This window comes from Cetorhinus maximus, chromosome 7, assembly GCF_964194155.1.
Source record: "Cetorhinus maximus chromosome 7, sCetMax3.hap1.1, whole genome shotgun sequence".
NCBI classification, from domain to species: Eukaryota; Metazoa; Chordata; class Chondrichthyes; order Lamniformes; family Cetorhinidae; genus Cetorhinus; species Cetorhinus maximus.
This window is the reverse complement of record NC_135885.1, coordinates 25,433,372-25,456,716: the sequence shown is the minus strand read 5'-3', so window position 1 is coordinate 25,456,716 and position 23,345 is coordinate 25,433,372. Positions and strand designations below refer to the sequence as shown.

The 23,345-nt window shown below is 43.9% G+C and overlaps 1 protein-coding gene across 1 annotated transcript in view; it reads left to right on the top strand.

The window, feature by feature from the left end:
• arhgef17 (Rho guanine nucleotide exchange factor (GEF) 17) overlaps window positions 1-23,345 on the top strand; it is a 457,595-nt gene that overhangs the window by 399,617 nt on the left and 34,633 nt on the right. Inside the window, exons 10-14 of the mRNA XM_078546121.1 lie at window positions 794-912; window positions 7,711-7,924; window positions 14,557-14,630; window positions 19,774-19,967; window positions 21,591-21,856. Of these exons, the coding sequence (XP_078402247.1) occupies window positions 794-912; window positions 7,711-7,924; window positions 14,557-14,630; window positions 19,774-19,967; window positions 21,591-21,856 (867 nt within the window). The remainder of the gene's footprint in view (window positions 1-793; window positions 913-7,710; window positions 7,925-14,556; window positions 14,631-19,773; window positions 19,968-21,590; window positions 21,857-23,345) is intronic.

Below are 23,345 nucleotides of genomic sequence, written 5' to 3'. Positions count from 1 at the left end.
GTAAAATGACGCCGCACCTCCAATTGGGGGCACCGATTGGAAGCGCGCTCCCACACGCCTGCACACGCCCGCCCATCAACTTCCCCCCCCAACAGGGGGAAAATTCAGCCCTAAGTAACTAGTAAATCTCTTTTCATACATCATAAATATGTTGTTTCCCCTAACATTGGCGTTTTCTTGTGAATTGTCCTGATGAGTGCAAGATGAAAAGTTTCGACAAAAAATCTCTTTATTTCAGCAATACTCAAATTCTGTACTACCGAACGACTATTTGCAAACATGTGTTTCATTTGAAGGTAATATTGTCCTGTTGTATTTAATGGGTGGGTTCAGTGGGTTGTGAAGCCATTTCGTAAAATAAATAAATGGGATTGACTCATAGGCTAGATTGCATTGATACTGATATATTACAATGCAGTGATTAGATTCTATCTCTCTCTCACTATCTCTGGAACATCCTCCAGTCCCAGAATCCTCTGTAAACTCAGCATTCCTCCAACAATGGCCTTTTGTTAACCCCCCACTTTCTTCAACTATCAGCGGCAGCTGTGCCTTCAGTCATCTGGGTACTAAGCTATGGAATTGCCTCTGCCTCCCTACTTCTCTCTCTCCTCCTTTAAAATGCTCTTTAAGCTTTTAGTTACCTGTCCTAAATGGCACTTTCTTCAGCTCAGTATCAATTTTTATCCGATAATGCTCCTATGAAGCTTTTGGGGACACGTTAACTGTGTTAAAGATGGCACATAAATGCTCTGTTTCTAATTCTGGTTTTAATTTGCTATGTGTGTTGCAGGGACAGCCCAAGCTACAAACCGGGAGAACATCCAGAAAACTCTCAATCGACTGGAGGAAGATTTCAGTATCTTGAGTCAGATTAGCACTTTGGCAGAGACACTCAGTATCTCACATCAGGTACAGGGACTGATGACGTGTAAATGATGACTTTCTAAATAGTTTAGAGATGATATAAAATGTATGTATAAACCAGAATCTACAGATTCCTTACAGAATTGGTGCGTTCTCTTACTAGCCAGGGTCATGGCACTATGACAGTGACCCTCATCCAACCGATCATAAATCTGTAATTTGACAAGGAAGTACTCAATGAACGGCATGGCACTAGGAATTTCTGAGGAACAAAGGGGCCTTGGCGTGTGTGTCCATAGATCTCTGAAGGCGGAGGTGCATGTTAGTGGGGTGGTGAAAAAGGCGTATGGGACACTTGCCTTTATCAATCAAGGCATAGATTACAAAAATAGGGAGGTCATGTTGGAGTTGTATAGAACCTTGGTGAGGCCACAGCTGGAGTACTGTGTGCAGTTCTGGTCGCCACATTATAGGAAGGATGTGATTGCACTGGAGAGGGTGCAGAGGAGATTAACCAGGATGTTGCCTGGGATGAAACATTTAAGTTATGAAGAGAGGTTGGATAAACTTGGGTTGTTTTCGTTGGAGCAGAGAAGACTGAGGGGCGACCTGATCGAGGTGTACAAGATTATGAGGGGCATGGACAGAGTGGATAGGGAGCAGCTGTTCCCCTTAGTTGAAGGGTCAGTCACAAGGGGGCATAAGTTCAAGGTGAGGGGCAGGAGGTTTAGGGGGGATGTGAGGAAAAACCTTTTTACCCAGAGGGTGGTGACGGTCTGGAAGGCGCTGCCTGGGAGGGTAGTGGAGGTGGGTTGCCTCACATCCTTTAAAAAGCACCTGGATGAGCACTTGGCACGTCATAACATTCAAGGCTATGGGCCAAGTGCTGGTAAATGGGATTAGGTAGGTAGGTCAGGTGTTTAAAACCTATCTCTTTGACCAAGCGTCTGGTCATCTGACCTAATATCTCCTTATGTGGCTCAGTGTCATACTTTGCTTTATAATGCTCCTGTGAAGTGTCAGGAAGATATAATAATTTCCATAAAGTTATTGGAATTTAATGTAAAATAGTGCTAGTGGGATGTGCCTGTGTGTGTGTGTGTGTGTGTGTGTGACTTAATTGAATTAATCTGGGTGCTTTGATGAAAGAAGATAAGTTAGGTTTGAAATGTTAATTAGGTAAATATGGGGAAGTTTAGAAACATAGGTGTCAAGGGAACATTGTCATTCTGAAATAAATCAGGCTAGACTGTTTTCAAAGGAAGGGTGAAATGTGTCACCTAGCCAGGTGAAGTTTAGAAACAGTGGGCTGAATTTTCTGTTTGGTGTGGGGGCGGAGTGGGCGTGGACTCGATCACCGCCAGCGATCAGGTCCACGCCGCCATTTTACGCGGGCGGGCCAATTAAGGTCCGCCCAGCATAATGCATGCTTCCCGAGGATAGCGGGAGTGGGCGGGCGGCAGCGGGAGTGCATTGTCCGCCGGGTCCAATGGCGATCAGCGGCCTGTTTATCTGAAACGTTGGCAGCCTTTTCTAGGCTGCTCACAATGGCAAGTGGAAGGGCTCACCAGAGGGGTTCTGGTGAGCAGGTCAGTCCGGAGGGTAGGCCAGTGGAGCAGGTGAGGCTGGAGAGTAAGGCAGTGGGACAGGCCAGGACGGAGGGTAGGGCGGGGGGCCAATGTGCCTCGAGGAGGTGGCAGCACGGCGGGAGGTGCTGGTTTTCCAGGATGGAAGAAGGAGGCCTCTCCACATGACGAAACGTGCCTGGGAGGAGGTGGTGAGCTCCCGCAACGTGGTGCGGCGCACCTGGATCCAGTGTCGCAAGCGCTTCAATGACTTGTTGCGCTCTGATGGGTGAGTACCATGTTGGCATTGGTCATGTAACCCAGGAGGTCAGCTTTCCCCCTTGCTCCCCACCGCCCCCAAGTCTGATTGTAGTGACTGCACTGAATCATTGACCTCATGTGTCCTTTGCTGGGTGGGCCAGCAGATATTACCCATGCTGAGGTCAGCCTGAGAGAGTGATGAAGGGATGTGTTTTACCCCCGCAGCATGTGTTACACTGAGTCCAACATGACTGTTTTGGGGGCAACCTGGAGGAGCTGCACCTAGGTGCTGTGTTTGAACTCCAGGCCATGTCCAGTCAGGGTGATGACAAGCTGGGAGGGGAGCTTCAAGGTGGCGTGGCAACAAACCATCTGCTGCCCTCTGCGCTCCACGTGCTTGCGCCTCCTTGCTATGGGAGGAAATACCGTGTGGTGCCTAATGTAGGCAGCATGTGTCCGGGAGGGGGCCGAGCATCTTTATGTGAGTGTTCGACAGCAGCGGGGTGAGGAGGCACTGGAGCCCTGATATGTCCCTCTCTGGTTGGGGTGGGCCGTGCACGAAGAGAGTCCATGTACAATTTGCACTAATCAATGCTCATCTCTCACTTTCAGGAGAAGAATGCTCATTAATGTGGCAGAGCGGGTGAGGACTGGCGGCGGCCAGGCGCAGATCGCCATTCTTAGCCGCTTCAAGCAGGAGGCCCTAGATTTTTTTTCAGTTTTTCTAAGGACTTCTTTGCTGTACCATTTAATCCATTAATCCCACACTCTGACAGCATTTCCCTGTGCATGCTCATCCTCGGACTCACTGCTAGACTCATCGTGTGCATCCGCAGCCACTGTGTTGACATCTTCATCGTCCACTGCGTCCCCCCCTTTCCAGCACCAGATTGTGGAGAGCGCAGCATGCAACCACTAACAACGAGACACGATCTGGGGGGTACAGGAGTGCGCCCCCTGAGCGGTCCAGGCATCGGAAGCGCATCTTAAGAAGACCGATGGTTCTCTCCACCACAGCCCTCGTGGAGGCATGGCACCTATTAAAGCGCTGCTCAGCGTCTGTTCTTGGCATCATGAGCCACCTTCTGAGGGAATAGCCGTTGTCACCCAGCAGCCATCCATCAAGCCGGGCTGGAGCACTGAAGAGCACTGGCACCTGGGAGTGTTTGAGGACATAGGAATCGTGGGAGCTGCCTGGGTACCTTACACAGACTTGCAGAATCAGCATCCTGTGGTCACACACTATCTGCACATTCATGGAGCGGAAGCCCTTCCTGTTGACGAAGGCACCGGGCTCACCTGCTGGCGCCTTGATGGCCACATGTGTAGAGTCAATAGCACCCTGGACACGGGGGAAACCAGCAATGGCCGCGAAGCCTCTGGCTCGCTGTGTCTAGCTTGCCTGGTCCCAACGGTAGTGGATGAAAGTCAATGCACGCCTGAGCAGAGCGTCTGTAACCTGCTTGACACAAGTGTGGACAGCTGATTGGGAGACACCGCAAAGATCACCCACCGACCCCTGGAAGAAGCCAGAGGCATAGAAGTTGAGGGCAGCTGTGACCTTCAGAGCCACTGGCATGGGGTATCCACCCACCGTTAGTGGAGATCTCAGGCCCTATCATCTGACAGATATAGTTGACCATCTGCCTTGAGAGATGGAGCCTCCTTCGGCACTGCACCTCAGACATATTGAGGTAGCTGCTTTACGGCCTGTATACGCTGGCAACAGGATAGTGGCGTCTTCTGCGGCCCCTTCCGCCTTGGACTACCTCTTGGCCCTGCGCCCCTTGTGCCTGTGCATGCCCTCCCAAAGGTGGCTTCCCTGGAGGCTGAATGTGCACTCCTGGCCTTCTCCCCCTTCTAGCCCTCCCTTCTTCCTCAGAGGAGCTGCCTCCAGTGGACAGTTCAGCTCCCATTCCCAGGCTAAGGGAAGGCTTCCTGAAACCTGCAGGCCCAGAAAAGATTCCTCACTGCAGAGTGCTGACCTGAAGGTTAAGAGTCCAGAAAAAGCAGCTGGGATGCGTTTTGAAGCACTGCAGATCACACAGACGAGTTTCAAAAACTTCCATAAATAAATACTTGACTGTGCACATTCGCGACCCCAGTGAGCCCTCTTATCCTGCCCATGGATGAGGCTAATACAAATGTGTCCTACCTGCTTGCCCATTGTGCCCGTGTGCTGACCCAAAGATTGCACGGGCACTGAAAAATCGGTGTCGATTGGCCCCTCAAGAGCTGTAAGTGGCCCGTTAATTAATGGCAGCACACGTCAGACATCATCGTGCGCCTGCCCAGCGAAACATCGTGATGGCGCACGGTGACATAGGGACGCTCACCTGACGTCATCGCACGTCATTTTACGCTCAGACATGCGGGGGCCAAAGGGAAAATTCTGCCCAGTGTGTTTATATTTTCCCAAAGATTACTGGTAAAACTTAGTTGCAATGAGAGGTTTTTTTTATCAGGGAGATAAAGTCCAGAGACGTAGTGAGACAATGGGTATTTGCATACAAATAGGGAAATATGTATAAAGGAGAGAAGACTGTTTGTAAAGGAAGGCATTTTAAGATCTTACAAGTGTGTGAAAAGCCTTCAGCATCTATGCCTCAAGCTGCTGTCTTCAAAGGACTGAAGTTAAGAAAACTCACTTGGAATTCGACTTTTTCAGGGTATCCTGTTTCTTTGCCTGGGTCTTTTAATATCTATATGTCTTACTGTTGCCTTAACGAAGGTGTAACTGAGAGTTAGGTTGATTAGGGGGATTTAGAAGTTATCATAGTAATTTGTAGATCTATGTATGTATTTAAAAATCACTTCTCTTATTAATAATTGTTTAATCTAGTTTTGGAAAACCTATAAGACTTGATTGTCTTATTACTACTGAATTCAGGGCACGCATCTCAAAATTTATACAAACTGCAAAATAAGTTGTGGCAGTTATTTCAAGTTTCCCTTTGGGATTTGAACAATCAGCATTTACCATCGGCTGTGTCATAACATGAAGCACCTTGGGAAGTTCCATTGTGTTAAAGGGGCCAGATTTTCATGTTGCGGGCGAACTTTAAAAATGGTGATTTCCACCACCGGCAATTTTGAAGGGCATGGGTTAAGGGTGCAGATTGTGAGCCTGCTTACCGCTGTCCTGATATTACTAACTCTAGTGCAGATATGGGGTATTTCAGACCCCCCTGCAATTTTCAATGAGTTGGGCTGGCTTTTGAAGGCATTGTGGTTCGCAGCAGCTGAAAGGTGTCGTGAACCATGGTTTGAGTTGGGGACCTTTTGACATGTCACTTCAAAAGATTTTGCCAACTTTACGTGTCATAGTGAAATGCTGTTTTTCTTCTTACTCTTTCATGGGATGCGGACACCATTGGCAAGGCCAGCATCTGTTGCTCAAACCTAATTGCCCTTGGGTTGAGTGGCTTGCTATAGGCCGTTTCAGAGAGCAGTTAAAAATCAACCACATTGCTGTGAGTCTGAAGTCACATATAGGCCAGACCGGATAAGGACCGCAGATTAGTGAACCAGATGGATTTTTAAAGACAAATTTCATGGGCTCATTACTGAGACTAGCTTTATATTCCCGATTTATTAATTGAATTTAAATTCCACCAGCTGCCATGGTGGGATTTGAACCCATGTCCCCAGAGCATTAACCTGGACCTCTGGATGTCCAGTGACATTACCACTATGCCGTCATCTGCCCATGTATGGTGAGTTAAGTATGTTTTTAATACAGTGATTGGTGATAGGGATTTGTTATTAAAAGATATGTGACCATTAAATTGACCAGCATTGTGAAAGTGGAAATTCTTCAGATGCATCAGAGTACACTATTACTGGATAAAGTGCTCTTCTGCATTGAACAATATTGAAAATCAGATTTGCCTATATAGATTGTCGCCCATGATTTAATCTTTTCATTGAATTTCAGCTCAACTTATCAGTTTCACTGCTTCAAAGCTTGAACAGATGGCTGAACTCTGAATAATTTCAAAGTTTAATGTATTCAGCTCTGGAGATTTTGTTGCCACAGCTCACCAAGCCACCAAGTCTCACCAAGCCACCAAGTCTCACCAAAGCACCAAGACTCACTAAGACTCCTCAGGCAGCACCTTCCAAACCCACAACCACTACCATCTAGAAGGACAAGGGCAGCAGACATGGGAACACCACCACCTAGAAGCTCTCCTCCAAACTACTCACCATCCTGACTTGGAAATATATCACCATCCTGCCATGGAAATAGTGTGGGCGGGCACTGCCAAACAGTGGCGATTTCACAAAGTTGGGAAGTTACCTGACTCCCGATTCCCGCCTCCAAGATGAAAATTTAGCCCAAGTTGTTGTTGTATTCATGAAAGGAGATCACACAAGTCAGGAGTGTGATGGAATACTCTCCACTTGCCTGGATGAGTGCAGCTACAACAACACTCAAGAAGCTGAACACATTCCAGGACAAAGCAGCCCGCTCGATTGGCACCACATCCACAAATATTCACTCCCTCCACCACCGATGCACAGTAGCAGCAGTGTGTACTATCGACAAGATGCACTGCAGTAACTCACCAAGGCCCCTTCGACAGTACCTTCCAAACCCCCAACCCCTATCACCAGGTAGGACAAGAGCAGCAGATGCATGTGAACCTTCAAGTTCCCTTCCAGACCACACACTGTCTTGGAACTATATCGCCGTTCCTTCACTGTCACTGGGTCAAAACCCTGGAACTCCCTTCCTAACAGCACTTTGGGTGTACCTACACCACATGTACTGCAGAGGTTCAAAAAGGCAGCTCACCACCACGTTCTCAAGGACAATTAAGAATGGGCAATAAATGCTGTCCCAGCCAGCGACACCCACATCCTGTGATTTTTAAAAACTGAGTGGCTTACACTCTTGACTGCATTAGAGTAACCATTTTCTCAGTAATGAGCCAAATTTTGTTGCTTGATGCTATTTTCCTAATTCACAAGTAAACAGGATATATATTCTCCTTTTATTTTCTCTTGTCAGAGTCTGGATGATGTCATTAAGGACCTGATGGCCTCTGTGAACCGGGAGCTCTCTGAGAAGCAGTCGCTCGCAGTCAGTACGATGTTTCCACTCACAAAAGTTGAACTAACAGCCACAACAGCTGATGGAACTGAAACATTCATTTTTGAATTCAGTAGTATTGAGGCACGAGCTGGCTTTGAACAGGCATTCGAGGAGACCAAGAAGAAATTAGGTATAATGTGCAAACAATATCCAAAATAATATGTATTGGGTAAAAGAGCTTATTAGTGCTTTCTTTAAATTGTCACTTCACAAATTTGCTTGAATTTATATTTAGTTTCCTTTGGACTATTTCCTACTCTTGAGTAGCTGATAAAATTTTATATGAAAGAAAACAAGTGGCATCCAAATCCATCTCAAGGGTTGTGAGATATTTCTCCATGTGCTATTTTTTGATGAGTTTTATTAATATTCAGGTGACGTTTCTTTCTTTGTTGCTAAGTGTCAGCCAAGGTTTATTTGGTAGCACTCTCACCTTTCAGCCTCAAGGCTCTGGCTCCAGAGTTTGAGCTCAAAAATCAAGGCTGATACTTCTCTGCAGTGCTGAGGGAGTGCTGCACTGTCAGAGGTGACATTTTTCAGATAAGATGCTAAACCAAGGCCCCATCTATCTGCTCGGGTGGATATGAAAGATCCCATGGCACCACATTGAAGTAGAACAGAGGAGCAATCTTTGGTGTCCTGACCAATATTTATCCCTCAATCAACATGACAAAAAGCAGATTTGCTGGTCATTATCACATTGCTGTTTGTGGGAGCTTGCAGTGTGCAAATTGGCTGCCACATTTCCTACATTACAACAGTGATTACACTTCATAAAGTATTGCATTGGCTATAAAGCGCTTTGAGAAATCCAATGATTGTGGAAGGCATTATGCAAATGCAAGTTTTTCTTTGTTATTTTCACAAAGTGATTAACTTCCATTAATATTTAACAACTTTGTTACAATACCACGCAGAGGAATTTCTGTCCTGAGTTATTGTAAATACCAATCCTGTGCCAGGAGGTTAATCCCTTGCAAGTTCATAGTAAGTCCTGTACAGGAGCTAAATTATCTCCCCAAGTGCCCATATTGCAGGCAAATAAGCCAGCTGCTTTGTTAATAGAATGCAAGCTGGTTGGTGAAGCAGAAACCAAGACACAGAGCTTTTCTTTATTGAGAGTTTATTTATTTGTTCAGTCTCACAGCTGTCCTCCCACTCAACCCAGTGTCCCAGCTAACCCCTATTTATATGTGCTCAAAGGCAATTAATACCCATCACCTGTTTCTCTGAACCTTAACAATGTAATTAACATTAGCAAACCTCAACAATGTAATTGACAAGACATTAACATGCTTTGCTCCATTTTCCTGTATGGAGAAGGGTAACCAGGACGTTTGCCTGAAACGTTGGTACTTTATTGGAAGCTGGTACAGGTGATGTGTGGTCATTCAGGATGAAGCATTAAATTATACCACGGTAGCAATATCAAATGCACATCATAGTAAATTGCTCTGAGTTGGTGAACAGACCATCTTTGTTTGCTAAGTGATGTCATAGCAGTTCCCGCCTTTGGAGTGCTTTTAACTCTTACGCTGATCACATCATGACAGAGTGAAGGTGGTTTCATTTTGAGTCATGCTGAAGTAAGAACTGATTTCAGCTTAACCTTTCATTAAGATCAGCCACGATCGTATTGAATGGGAGAGCAGGCATGAGAGGTCGATGATTTTGCTAAGCTGCGTGGGTGCACAGCCACGTAGCAGCCCTAGAAGGTACTGCGCAGGCCTTGTTCTGTGATAATGCATGTGCGTGGTGCACATCAAAATTTAAAGGGAGCACGCACTGAAAGAATTGGGCTGCAGACAACAACAATACTTTACAGGAAACATCAGTCAAATGGCCTATTCCTGCTCCTATTTCTTGCATTCTTATGGGCAGGATTTTAAGTCCTGCGGGCGAGCAAGCGCCTGACCTGATCGGGCATAAAATAACGTGCGATATTGCGTGCGCGAGAGTTGGCAGTGCGCCCACCAACAATTAAGAGGCCTAATGAGGCCATTAATCAATTCATTGAAAGCTATTTTTTGCTGCCCGTCCAACCTTACGTTTGGCGGGCAGGCAAATCATCCAGGCTGCCTTTAGATTTTTTAGGAAACCTCATCCACGGGCGGGATGAGTTTTCCAACATTAATTTTTAAAAAATAAAAATGTTTTGACATAATTTTTATTATGTTTCTGTTCATGCGAGTGAGTCCCGTGTGGGGACATTTTTTTTCCCGGTTTTCAAATTCTTCATTTTCGTTTTTAAAACTCTTCAGCTCCCTGAGGCAGCTCTCTGCCTTTAGGGAGCTTTCAGTGCGCGCTCCCCCGCACATGCGCCAACCTCTTGCCCTCTTCCTGCCCCCACCCCATTGATTGGCCAGCCAGCGTGAAATTGCAGTCAGGGGCCGATTGCGGGTGGCAGACCATTGCCCGGCCGCTCCCGGGCCCACCAGCCCTCCCCGCCCGACCACCAGAAAATCCAGCCCTATGTTTCCACTTTTTCATTGAAGTGATTGTTCAAAAAAGTCCATGGGGGTCAGTCCCCCTACTCAAAGCTGTCTGCAATCACTGCTCAGGTGAGAAAATTGAGATGCCAACAACAGCAACTTTCATTTGTGTAGCACCTTTAACGTAGCAAAATGTCCCAAGGTTCTTCACAGAAGTGTTAAAAGCAAAATTTGTCACCAAGGATATATTAAGGCAGATGATCAAAAGCTTGGTCAAAACGGCTGGTTTTAAAGAGTATCTTAAAGGAAGAGAGAGGTAGAGAAGTGGTGAGTTTAGGGAGGGAATTCCAGAGTGTTAGGGCCTTGGCCACTGCATGCACACCAACTATGGTGGAGTAATTAAAAATCAGGGACACTCAGGAGACTAGAATCAGATGAGTGCAGGTATCTCGGAGAGTTATAGAGCTGCAGAAGATTAAAGAGCTGGGGAGGGGCAAGGGCATGAAGGGATTTATGAACAAAAATGAGAATTTAAAATGAACAAGAAATTTGGAGGTCATATCACTAACTTGGTGACCTGGAACCCTGAGAATGTTGTGGAGGCATTCTTGTTTGACAAGAGCATCTTGGAGAGAGTAGATTTTTTCAACAGGTGCTGCCCCTATACCAATATACAGGGCTCTGTTTTAAGTCTATCTCACAAATATATTGGCATTAATACTGTAAAGTGCCACCAACATATTTCTCTTTGAACATGTTTGATGATCTGTTATATGTAATATACTGGTGTGATAACCTAACAAGAGGTGGACAGAGTCTGTTCAGTCTTGCCTGTGCACATTTGCAACAATTGGAATTTAGCTCTGAATGATGGCTACAGAGGTCAAAGAATTAATGTCTCTCTGAAGTGATCTCATTACTCACAACACCATTTTTGGTAGCAAAGGATATTAAAGGCCAAGTTTAAATTTCAGAAAAACCATCAAACTAGTTTTTTTTAAATATATTAAAAATATAATGCAGCCAGGTGTGAAAAGGGCAGCACAAAGACGAGACATCACTTCTTGGAAATGAGACGTTGTTTAGGTCCGCTTCCAGGTTTAGTGTGATTGGCAGTTTTGGCTCATCACTGACAAACCTCTTAACAAGAGGCTGTGTGTGCCAGGTATTTGTGGAAGAAGCAAAGCCGTTCCATTCTGGTCCAACGTCTCCCAGCCAGTGAAATTCACTTGGAGTCAGTTTCTCATCTCATCCTATGTCATTCCCATTCTCACTATCTAACCCCTGCAGTCTGTTTCCTTCAAGCATGTAAAAGCCTTCAAAATGATTGGATGCCAAGTCAATAATATTCTCCTGGCTTAAGCCATCTTTAGTATGTCATCATGTCCCAGTTATAAATGTTACCATAACTCAGACTTTAAAGAGACAATAATCTCTTTTGATAATCTACATTTAGTTGCATGTCACAGCTTATAAACCCTCAGCCAATCATGCCCATATATCACTAAACAGACACGACTCCAGAAAATGTCTGGATTCCAGTGGTATGCCCATAAAGAACGACTGTTCAGCAAGATAAACTAAGAGGAAATCCTTCAAGTGCATTTTCTTTGCATGGAATTCTGGATGGAGGTCCATTCTCCTGGGACAGCACAATTACAGTCAATGATTGCTTCTGTCACTAGAGTTCCTGCCTTGTACAAAATGGTCCAGCTCGAATGGCACAGCTTAGCCCCAGCTGAGGCCCAGTTGGTAACACACTTAGCTCTGAATCATGAGATTCTGGACTTAAGTCCCACTCTAGGGCTTGAGCAGAAAAATCAAGGCTGACACTATTGAGGGAGCACCGCATTGTTGGAGGTGCTGTCTTTCAGATGAGACATTAAACTGAGGCCCCATCTGCCTGCTCGGGTGGATGTGAAAGATCCCATGGCACTATTTTGAAGAAGAGCAGGGGAGTTATCCCTAGTTTTCTGGTTAATAGTTACCCCTCAATCAACATCACAAAAACAGATTATCTGATGGTTACCACACTGCTGTTTGTGGGAGTTTGCTGAGCACAAATTAGTTACCACGTTTCCTACATTAGAACCGTGACTACGCTTCAAAAGTAGTCGTTGGCTATAAAGCGCCTTAAAACAGCTGGTGGCCACAGAAAGCGCCATATAAATGCAAGTCTTTTAAAGGTGAAAGGGAAAAGCTGCTGTTCTCATACTGCATTTACTTTGCAATGTTGCCCACCAATGATAAGGTGCTGTTGTTCCTGGAAGCAGCGAAGCCAATGTGAGGGGCCCATTTTCCACCTGGCCCTTACACTGTCAGAATTCAGCCGGCCAGGATTTTCCCCTCCATTCTTGACACCAGGGTCACTTGAATGGAATGGGCCAGTTACCAGTGCCACTCCCACCTGTACTGGGGAGGCTGCTTCATGAGAAGGAGAGAACTCACTGCTGCAGGCCTTGGGACCCAGTGACCTCTGGGCCAGCACAAAAAAAAAACGGTATTTCAATTTTTTCTTTAAAAGCATATTGGGGCATAGGGAGTGTAATTAGTGACACACCCTGGGTGCGTTTATCCACATATCCTGTCATTTTCACCTCGTTATAATATGCCTACCCATATTTTGATATACATACGGAATATTTCCAGTTATGAAATGTGTTTTGCTTTCCTGCCTTCAGGGCTTCTTCCCTGGAGTTTGGTGCAATTCCAGTGGAAAAATCCCTTTGGGTTCAATTGCATCACTGGAAGCAGCAGCACATCTAAACATGGGATCCAGAGCACTGTTTGTCATCATTTAGGACTGTCAGCACAGGATAATTATGCTGGCCGGTAAGATCTCCAGGCAGCAGGCAATGTCAGAGAACCAAAACATTAAGCCAGGAATTGTGATATGCAGTTATATGCTGAGGTGCATTGGACCTTGCTCCTTTCGGGGCCAAATGCAAAATATTCTACAGCACTTGGCTGCCTTGAACTACTTTACAAACTGCTTCTCCATGAATAACATTTATAGGAGGTCAAGGATAACTCAGCAAGCTGCATGCAGCACCGGCTTGCTTGGACAATCTGACTTATTGCCAGCAGACATCACCAGGACATGATTGTCATATCATATGTCAAATGTAATTCCAATGCATGTAATCTGATCCACCTACACTGTTTAATAAGGTTTAAGGAGATAATATCTGAAGTATGGGTCTGTATTTGTACCTTTGTCCTTGACTGACTCCAGCTTTTGAAACGCATACAATTCTCCTGTTGTGTAATGCCTGAAGAATTATTTTTTGCAAGCAGCCAGCATTAGGCCTTAAAAAGTGAAATGGCAAAGATTGACTGACTCATTTCCTTCTAATCCTTAAAATAAATAACATTAAACAAGAGTCGTGTTACGATTTGGAATTTGCTGTTTAAAAAAAAAACGCCCACCTAGTTATTTTAGTTACAATAGAAAAAAAAATACCATTCTAACTTTTTGTTCAGTTTTCTGCTTTGTACGTGTACATTAATTGAATGCTGTGGCTCTTGTAGCATATATAAAAGGACAGAAGACGTGTAACAGCGATCAAAACTTCTTGTTTGCACCCCTAAAAGCAGATTCCCAGACTGCTGTTGTGACATCTTTCTACATGAATATATATATAAATGCACGTGAAAGCACTTGAAGCTGGAGGGCAGTCACCACACATTTGGGGTTTCAGCTTTGACGAGTCTCATCAGTAAATGAGCTCGGGGCGATTTTGCATTTCTCTGCAGTTTGAGGAGAGCAGCTTTCAAGCAGAAACCCATGATCTCCGTGTTCTCCCTTCATTTTCCTGGAGTCACTGTGGCCTTGATGAAGGGCCAATCCTTCCAACTTCTGCTCCCAGGATTAGGGTTTCTGGCACTGCCACCATTATGCAGGTGAGGGATAGTCATGGTTAGAGTGCTTAAAGACCTCCAATATTTCAAGTAGAAAGCTTTTGGGATAGCTTTTCCGAGGCTTGTTCCTTATCCTGATTGTATCATCACCTTGCAGTGATTGCCGATTGGGGAGCCAGCCTGATTTGTTTTGTCGGCCCATCCCTGGAAAATTGAATCAACCGTCTGTGCAATCCACACTGCCCTGCTTTCCTGTATTTGCTCCACTTCGGTGATTTGATAGAAGCAGAGACAGAAACATTTATTTTGTTAACTTGTGCCTGAACTGCTGCTTCTTCATTCCCTTTTGAATGGGGTGATTGAGGGGAAAAATAGCGATTCTTTTAATTATAAAATGTCAGCCACACGCATTTCTTCACTGGGTCACCAGTGCACAGCCTTAAGCTTATTTTGTTTATTTATTTTACAGCTTTGAACAAAGATCACTGGGACCCAGAATTCCTTAAGGCCATTCCCATCATGAAGACACGGAGTGGTATGCAGGTACTGTCGTTTATTGCCTAAGTCTTAATTACAAAAGTTAGGAAATTACTGCTGGTGATATTATGGTAGGTGCACTGAATGTGCTTATAGCAAATTCCTTTCTCCACTTATATTCATTAAATTTCATTAAACTAGTGGATGTAGAAATTTGATACCAGTGTGTCAGATATTTATACTGCAACCTCACAGGCAGTCATTTGTAGCCTAACTTGCTTTCTCGTATTGAGAAAATATTGGAAACTAAGCTTTTATGACAACTGAGCATGGCTAATGTGCAAGAGAAAGAGTGAGAGAGAGAGACATGGAGTACCAGAGGTGAGAGACTTGCCATCTATTGTACAAAATCCTGTGCACGAGTGTGAGAGATGTGCTGGAAGCCCATAGAACATCTGCTCTTCCAAACCCCAGAAGGAAAATTAAATAAATTCAAAGCTTATCATTTTTAAGCCACCCGTGGTCCTGATCCTCTTAGTCACTGTATTAACCTGGTGGTATGCTGACAGAGGCTTTCTGTTCACACTGCTTTGTAAAAGTTCCAGTCAGGTCCCATTGGTGTGATGAGATGCTGAGGTGAGTATGTTAAAATGGACCCCATTGTCTTCGGACGGACATCATGGCTACCTGCTTTGGGCTGCCACCTTTGGCTGAAAAAATTGTCTGTGAGTAACTATCTTTTAAAATTCATTCTCAGGATATCAATGATGTTAGCAGGGCCGGCATTTATTGCCAATCCATAGTTCCTTTGAGAAGGCAGTGGTGGGCCTTCTTCTTGAACCACTGCGGTTTTTGTGGTGAAGGTACTCCCGTGATGCATGTGAAGGAACAGTGATTGCGTCCAAGTGAGAACAGTGTGTGACTTAGAGGGAAGCTTTGAGGTGGTGATTTTCCCATGCACCTGCTGCCCATATCTTTCAAGGTGCAGTGTGGATTCCACGCTGTCATTTGTAGTTTCTGGTTACATTCACAATTCGAGGGTGGCTTGGAAAGTGTCAGGCAATCTGCCAAGATTAAAGTTTCAGATCACTGTCTAATAAGAAATTATGATAAAAGTCATAGCGTAATTAAAATAAAATGGCTATCTGAGGTAACCAAAAAAGTTCAGTCTGGGGAATGTTTTAGGGAATAATAGAACATTGGATTTTTGGAAATGGGGGAGAAAACACTCCTGATCAATATAAAATGATCCATGCCTGGAGGTTGTTGGGAATAGGACTGGGCTGGATTGTATCACCATCCACAGTCAGATGATCACTTCGTACTTATTCTAGGCTAACATAGGAGGGGTGTGAACTTGGGCGCAAAGAACTGGCATAGAAATGATGGGCCGAATGGGGTCCTTCTGTGCTGTAATCTGCTGTGGTCTCTAAAATCATGAGTTAACATCTTCAAGTGAGGAAAGATAAAAAAATAATGGAAAGATGGGAACAGGAGAAAGCTATTTAGTTGTTCGAGCCTGTTCCACTCATCGATTAGATCATTGCTGATCAATGCCTCAGTGCCGTTTACACATCCCTGCTCCGTATTCTTTGATACCCAGAACTATCAACAAAAAATCTATCGGTCCCAATCTTGAAAATTTCAATTGACTCAGCATCCACCGACTTTTGGGGGAGAGTTTCAGATTTCCATGTGCCTTTGTGTGAAAAAGAGCTTCTTAATTTCTCTCCTAAATGGCCTAATTCTAACTTTAAGGTTATGCTCACTTGTTCTGGACTTTCCCCCTCCGCCCCCCCGCACCCCACAGCAGAGGAGATAAATTCTTTGTACCTAATGAAAAATTAACTCAAATTAGATCACCCACAACCATCTAACCTCAAGGGTATTCAAACCAAATTACATTTTTCCTCAGATGAAAAGAAATTAATAAAGTCGAGCATAGTTTGGCTTTCCATGCTGGCAAGCTTTCTACATCATAACGCTGTTAAAAGAGCTTGGTTGTACACACTGATGTCATTGCTGGAAAGAGGAGCCTCCTGGAGATGCATCTAACAGAAATGAGCATAAGCCCTAACATTGTCAAGGTTATGTCAGCAAATATCACTGAACACGCTGGAGATGGGTCACACTGTTTCTGATAACTTAAAAATGTTTTTGTCAGGACGCTCTGAATTCCTGGTTTTAGCATGTTTTCAAGCCTGAGGTGGCAATTTGGTAAGATACGATTAATATTTGAGGCATATGCAGCTGAAATCCTTTGAAGCATCCAACAGTCATTCTGCACAGTAATGGAAAGAATATGTGTTTTTTTTTTGAGTTTATTCAAAAACGCTGTAGGTGTCTTTCTGACTATATTTTATGGCATTCATATTGTGAGAAACACAGAAAATAATTTTCAGAGACTTACACGGTTGCAAAGCAGTGGGCATATTAAACAGTGTGAATTTCCTTCAGCTACTCAAAGCACCTCAAGCAATGTTACCTCTGGGATTGAAAGCAGGGACAAAAGTTGAATCTGGGTACTAGTTTAAGATAAGTTACAATATCAATCTAAAAAAACAAAGGTAAAGTGGTAAGTGGCAAGTTCAGGCTGAATATCTTCAGGTAAGATTAATTAGTGGCTGGTTTTCTAGGTAAAATAGAAGAAAAACCTTTGTGAACATTAGAAGGTAGTTAGATGAGGTGTGGGGGGAAGAATTTTTGGTCTCTCTCCCTTGTGTTTCTCCATCGCCATTCCGAAGGAAAGGAAAATAGAACTCCTCCACAACTTCTTCCTATGTCCTCCCTTCCATCTCCCACCCTCACCTCTTTTTCTGTATATTTCTTTGTCTCAAAGACCATCTACTCAACTGCCTTAACCTCTGACTCCCAGGGATCACTTTCCATTTTGGGCCCCAATCCCTCCGTTGGGAGGAAATGCAGGTCAAGAACCCACACATGCCGGCATCGGGACCCAGAGGGCAAATTTTGAGGACGCGTCCAATTTAAATAGTCATCTCCAGGATCCTCATCAAATTAAGGATGTTGGGTGGGCTCCCGAGGCTGGAGGGCCAATATGAAGCCATCCAGCACTCACAGATCGGCAGCATCACAGTCAGAGGTGGGTACAGCAAATGCAGGTAGAAGAGAGAGAGAGAGGGCACCTCAAGGTTGTGTTATGACCAGGATGGGAGGAGTGTACAGTTTCTCTAGACCCACTGCTCCACAAGTCACACCATAAGTGTAAATATTTAAATCACTCACCAAAATCACCAATTGTTTACCTTTGTTACTGCTGGACCCAGAATAAAAAAGACTTTAACCAGACATCTTTCAATAAACTCAGAATAATTGATTTATTATGAAATGAAACTTCTTTTCTAAAACAAGTTGCAAAACTGGTTAACATACAATTTGTAATCTGGAAGTGTAACGATTTACTCCTTTTAAAATCCTAACACACACACACACGCGCACGCACACACACGCACACACTCTAACACATAAAAACAAAGGACCAAGACAACTAAGGTCTCTGCAGAGCTTGGCATAAGGGAACACTTTATGAGAAAGGTTAAAGTTTGAAAAGGTCTTGACTTTGTCAATTTGGTGTTCCTACTTGCGAAGACGGTCACAGTAGTTGTCTGGAAGTCCTTCCTAAAGGATCTTCGGTGAAACACTGTCTTTGTTAACTCTTTCTTGTCACAGCTTCACAGGCTTTCAAATACAAACAAGTTATTTTGAGATGAGGAGTTATGTTGACTGAAGGTGAACTTCCGCTCTGGATTATAGGCAATACAGGGAGAGAGAATGGGGGAGAGATAAAGGAGCAATCTTCCTTCACAGTTCGCTCCCAAGACACACACTAAGTTCAAAAAACATGTTCAGACAGAACATGGTGTTTTTCAGTCCATCAGCAGAAGCCCACAGACTGGCAACAGCAGATTGTTTTTACTTTAACTCAAGTAAACAAAATAACTCTTGTCTCCCCAGGTGTCTTGCTGGTCACTTAGCTGAAGTCATGTGATTTCTTGGAAAAAGCAGTTTGCTCACAGACCATAGTGAACTTGCAACCTTTTAGGAAACAAAACTCAGGAGAGTGTCTAAATAATTCAGTATCCTGTCCATTTTTTTTTTAAAAACCATATAGTTCTTGGAAATATAGATTCCTAACAATTGAGATGACACTGAAGCGACTTAAGAAATGTTTAACAGTAAAAAGGGCCACAGCTGCCAGGCTGTTACCGAGCGGTATCACACAAATGAGGAATAGAGGGATGCCAAGGATGAAACCTTGGAGTTTACCAGATGTAGTCCAGATAGAATGTGAGGAGAGGTAATTGAAGGAAATGTTTTAACTATGTTGGGCAAAGTGTGTGACAAAAGAAGTGTGATGGTGAGGCAGCAGTGTCACAGTGGTCTCAGACGCATTAAAAGAGATGGGGAGGAGAATTTTTAAACGGCCGCAGAAACAGAACAAGAGGCGGATGGGGCCACAATTTCCAACTACTGGCCAGTGTGCCAGTTATCATGGAGGGGGCAAGCCATCCACTGGACAGCCAGTGGCCGCAGCTGTAGCCTGACAGCCATGACGGATGTGGGAGGGATTCCCTAGAAGCACTTTCTTAAGTTGAACCCAACTTTGATACATCTGATCTTCAAACTCCAGATCTAGATTATCACTGAAACTGCCAATTCAGCCTTCAAAATATTGGTTCTCCACCCTTATCTCACCCCACAAACTGTCATGCCTTTGCAACCTTCAGCATTGAGTTCTTCATTGCTGTCCTGAACAGCCTCCCACACAACACAAATCCCAAGTCTGCCAGCCATGTGCTATCCAATACAAAGTATTGTTCATCTTCTCTTCATTGACCTCCACAATTTCTCACTCCCTTGTGCATCTATTCTAAAATTCTCCACTTTGTCTACAGATCCCTCCCTTGGTTTTAATGTAGCCCATTGGAAGAACAGAGTTACTCTTGGTGTAAATTGTTCATATATAAATGGAACATTCTTTCACTTGAATTGATATTTGGGGAAATTGTAAGGCAAAGGAAGCCTCAGGCAAACATTTCTGTCTGAATGAAAACCTTAATGCTCAAAGTATTAGCTACATTGTGTCCTGTCTGTGGGAAACCTCTTGTTCATTCAGTAAGGTAGAATTTGGCAAAACTAGCTGGTGAAAGGGATATTATACTAACTGATAATGTTGTGCTGTTTCCAGTTCTCCTGTGCATCTCCTAGCCACGGTGGACCAGACAACACCCATGAGGTATGGGTATGCAATAGTGATGGATATGTTGGACAGGTCTGCTTGCTAAGCATCAAGCCAGTGCCCACTGTGGAAGCCTGTATCGCAGTGTGCTCCGCAAGGATTATCTGCATAGCCTCTGTGCCAGGCCTCAGTGGTACTTCCAGGTGGGAATTTATACACTTAACCATTCACTCGTACTCTGAAACTTGATAACTTCGGAAGAACTTACAATTGTAAAAATAATCCATATTGAATTATCATTTCAGCCAAGTATATTGTCACAAACAGATAGCTTTTCTGCCAGTCTCTTGAACTATACAAACAAACTTCCTTTCCTGTAATATGGAATAAAAACTAAAGGGAACTTTTAAATAGTTGCCCTATTTTCCCAGTTTGAAAACAAGCCAAGTTTGTAAAACTTGCCAGTTAAGGTAAGTGACTACTGAGTGCAGACTTTTAGAAAATCATTTCACAGACAAGGAAAATTGCACAAGCTTGGGCTACTGGCTATGCGCTGGAACCATTATTTTTATTACCTGTGCTGTTTGACTCACAAATGCCTAGTGTGCAGGAGTATCTATGGAGTATTATTTCCTCATGGTGGTAACCATTAAAAGGAAAGCACAGTGTGTAAACTAGTGAAGAAATCATTTGGTTTAGTAAATTCCCTTAAAATTGCATTATTGTTTAATGGTGATTTCCTTTCTTCTCCTCCATTAAGTGCTCATATGAAAACATTGAATGAAGAGAAAAGAGGCTTATTAAGAGCTTGTTAACTACTTGTTAATGTCAGGAATGTGCTCATTAAATCTTATGTATTGGGGCTGTAAGACTTTCTTAAATGTGGTGTGTACAAAATATATAACGTATATGACATAAGAGGAAATTATCCTATAACTGTACACCTCATGTGCCAGGTCACACCATCTGAAACTGTTCCTGTTTTCATTGGATGTAGACACATGCCTCTGTTCTCACCATTTCACACTCAATCCTCACAGACCCCTGATTTCTGCAGTCTTAACCTCTATACTTATAGGACTATGAAGCTGCAGCTCTCATGAAATGCTAGTGTGTTTTCTTTGGGGGGCAAAACTCTGTGTAGCAAATTCCTGTTGGGACTCTGCATCCTGTAAACTAGTTGCTTGGTGACATTATTATGATCTTCTATAACACCAATGCATCTTCTGTGGTGTTGCACACATGGAGCTAAGACCCCAGTGTACTTGGAAACTATCACCCCACCTCCAACCTCATTTTCCTTTCCAAAGTCCTCAGATGTGTTGTTACCACCCAAATCTGTACCTTTCTTTTCCACAACACAATATTTGAACCTTTCCAATCAGGTTTCCACCCTGACTACAGAACTGAAATGGCCTTATCAAGGCCACAGATGATATCCTATGTGACTGTAACCCTGGTCCACTATCTCTCCTCATCCTGTAGCATCTGAAATTGTTAACCACATCAACCTTCTCCAAAAACTCTTTGTTGTCCAACTGAGTGAGACTGCCCTGGCCTGATTCCATTCTTATCTATTCAGTCAGCGCCAGGGAATCTCCTGGCTTCTCTTCCCGCTCCCATACCATTACTGTTGGGGTCCATCAAAGATCTTTCCTTGCCCTCCTCCACCCACCCCTCCTCCATTTCTCATCTACATGCTATTTTAAGAGTGACTGTCTGTATCCATGGTTGTGACTGAGGACAGTATGAGGGGAAAGCCAGCAGAGGGAAGGCAATACAAAGAATGAATGGTGATTTATGTTTCCCCCTTGCTTCGTTTTCAGAGACAGGTCAGAGTTGCTCCTGAGCCCTTCCTGTGTACATCCACACCGAACTAGCGCTGTCTCCTTGGAAGAACCTACTTCACAACAACCTTTCCATATCTCCATTTCAAACTCTGCTCAGTCAATGGGAGAGTTGACTGAAAGTGGAAACCGAAGCTTGAACCCATTCGATAGCGATGACACTGAAGATGATGAATCATCCCCAAGCCCATCAGGCACGCTGAGGAGTCAGGCCAGCAGATCCACCATCTCCTCAAGTACAGGGAGTAAGTAGGATCTGAAACATTCTTATCTTCTAATTGTCTCCTGTATGTGGTACAGCTCTCTAATTTATTCTTTCAGTTAGTAGTTTTGTTCTCAACTCAAGCTTTTTAATAGGGAGATCTGTGTCACATGCTTGCTCACCCTCAATAATGCCCTGGTTTCTTTATATATATCATTAATTTTTAGTTGCTTCTCTCCCTGTTAGGCTCTTCCCACTCCCTTTCCCTGCAGACTTGCTCACTACCCTCTGCCAGTGCCACCCTATAACACGGGAAATGTGTGAAAGTGGCACGTCCTGGCTACATCCCTTTTTTTAAAGATCAATTTCTGTCCTTTCGGGCAGGAAAGTTTTTGCTTTCCACTTTGCCTTTGCATGATGATAAAACTGAGATCAGGAATTTGGCATATGGGGGTCACGGACATGAATCTCCCACACCTCTCAGGCTGAACACTTCATCAACCTGCTTTGTCATCAAAACATAACATTCTGTAAAGCAACACATTTAAAAAAGGCTTCCAAATGATTTGTTTTTTTCTTTATGAGTCTTCACTCCAGTTTTCTCCCTTTTGCACCTTCTATGGCGAGGTGTTGACTCGTGCCATTGGTCTGTGGATGTTGAGAGCCCGGTGGTACCTGCGCTCAGTGCCAATTTCTCGTCTGCGAACCTTGTTGCCTTTCCTAGCCAGGCCAGCCTAAACTAAGACTGCTATGACTAGAATCAGTTAATTCAGCATATAATGGGGGATTACCAGACCCCAGGATGATCTTCTCCATTCTTCGAATGAAAATTATTTCTACGCAACCCATAGAAATCCTCAGTCATTTCTGGCAGCTGGGTTTCCAACCATGAATGCCTTTTTGTGGTATTTGCTCCTCAGCCTGTAACTTGTCAGACTTGTGCAATTGTGGGAAAGGGAACTGTTTTCAAAAGCATTGAAGCTTTTCAGCCTTTTGCCTTGAGACCCTCTCCTTAACAGCTATCAAAAGCAGCTTAAAATACTTTTAAAAAATTATACTTTCTTAATCCGTAGTGGTCAAGTTGTACATTTGTTCACCTGTTGGCAAGTTCCCTCTCCCCTGGAAGATGCAAGGATTTAAAGATGACATAATTCAAAACATTTTGCAACCTCTAAAATAATCTACACGTGATTTGAAAATATTGCTATTATTAGATTCTCACCAAGAGAAAAATGAGAGTTGGGTTCAAAGTGTAAATTCAAGGTACATTTTCTTGACATAATTGGTTCCATTAAGGAAGTACAGATGTGGAATATTGGTGCACTAATTTAAAACACATTGAATGGCGGGATGCAAATCTTGCACAGTTTCGACATGTAGCAATGTGGCAGCTTTAGCTGGGTTATTTTGAAATACTTTCCTACAGGAAGACGTTGAATTTGAATGGGAGTCCAACCTGCTCCACTGTGACATATCTCTTAGTGACCAGGCGCAGATTGACCTACCTCAGAATATGTCTTATATTAGCTCCC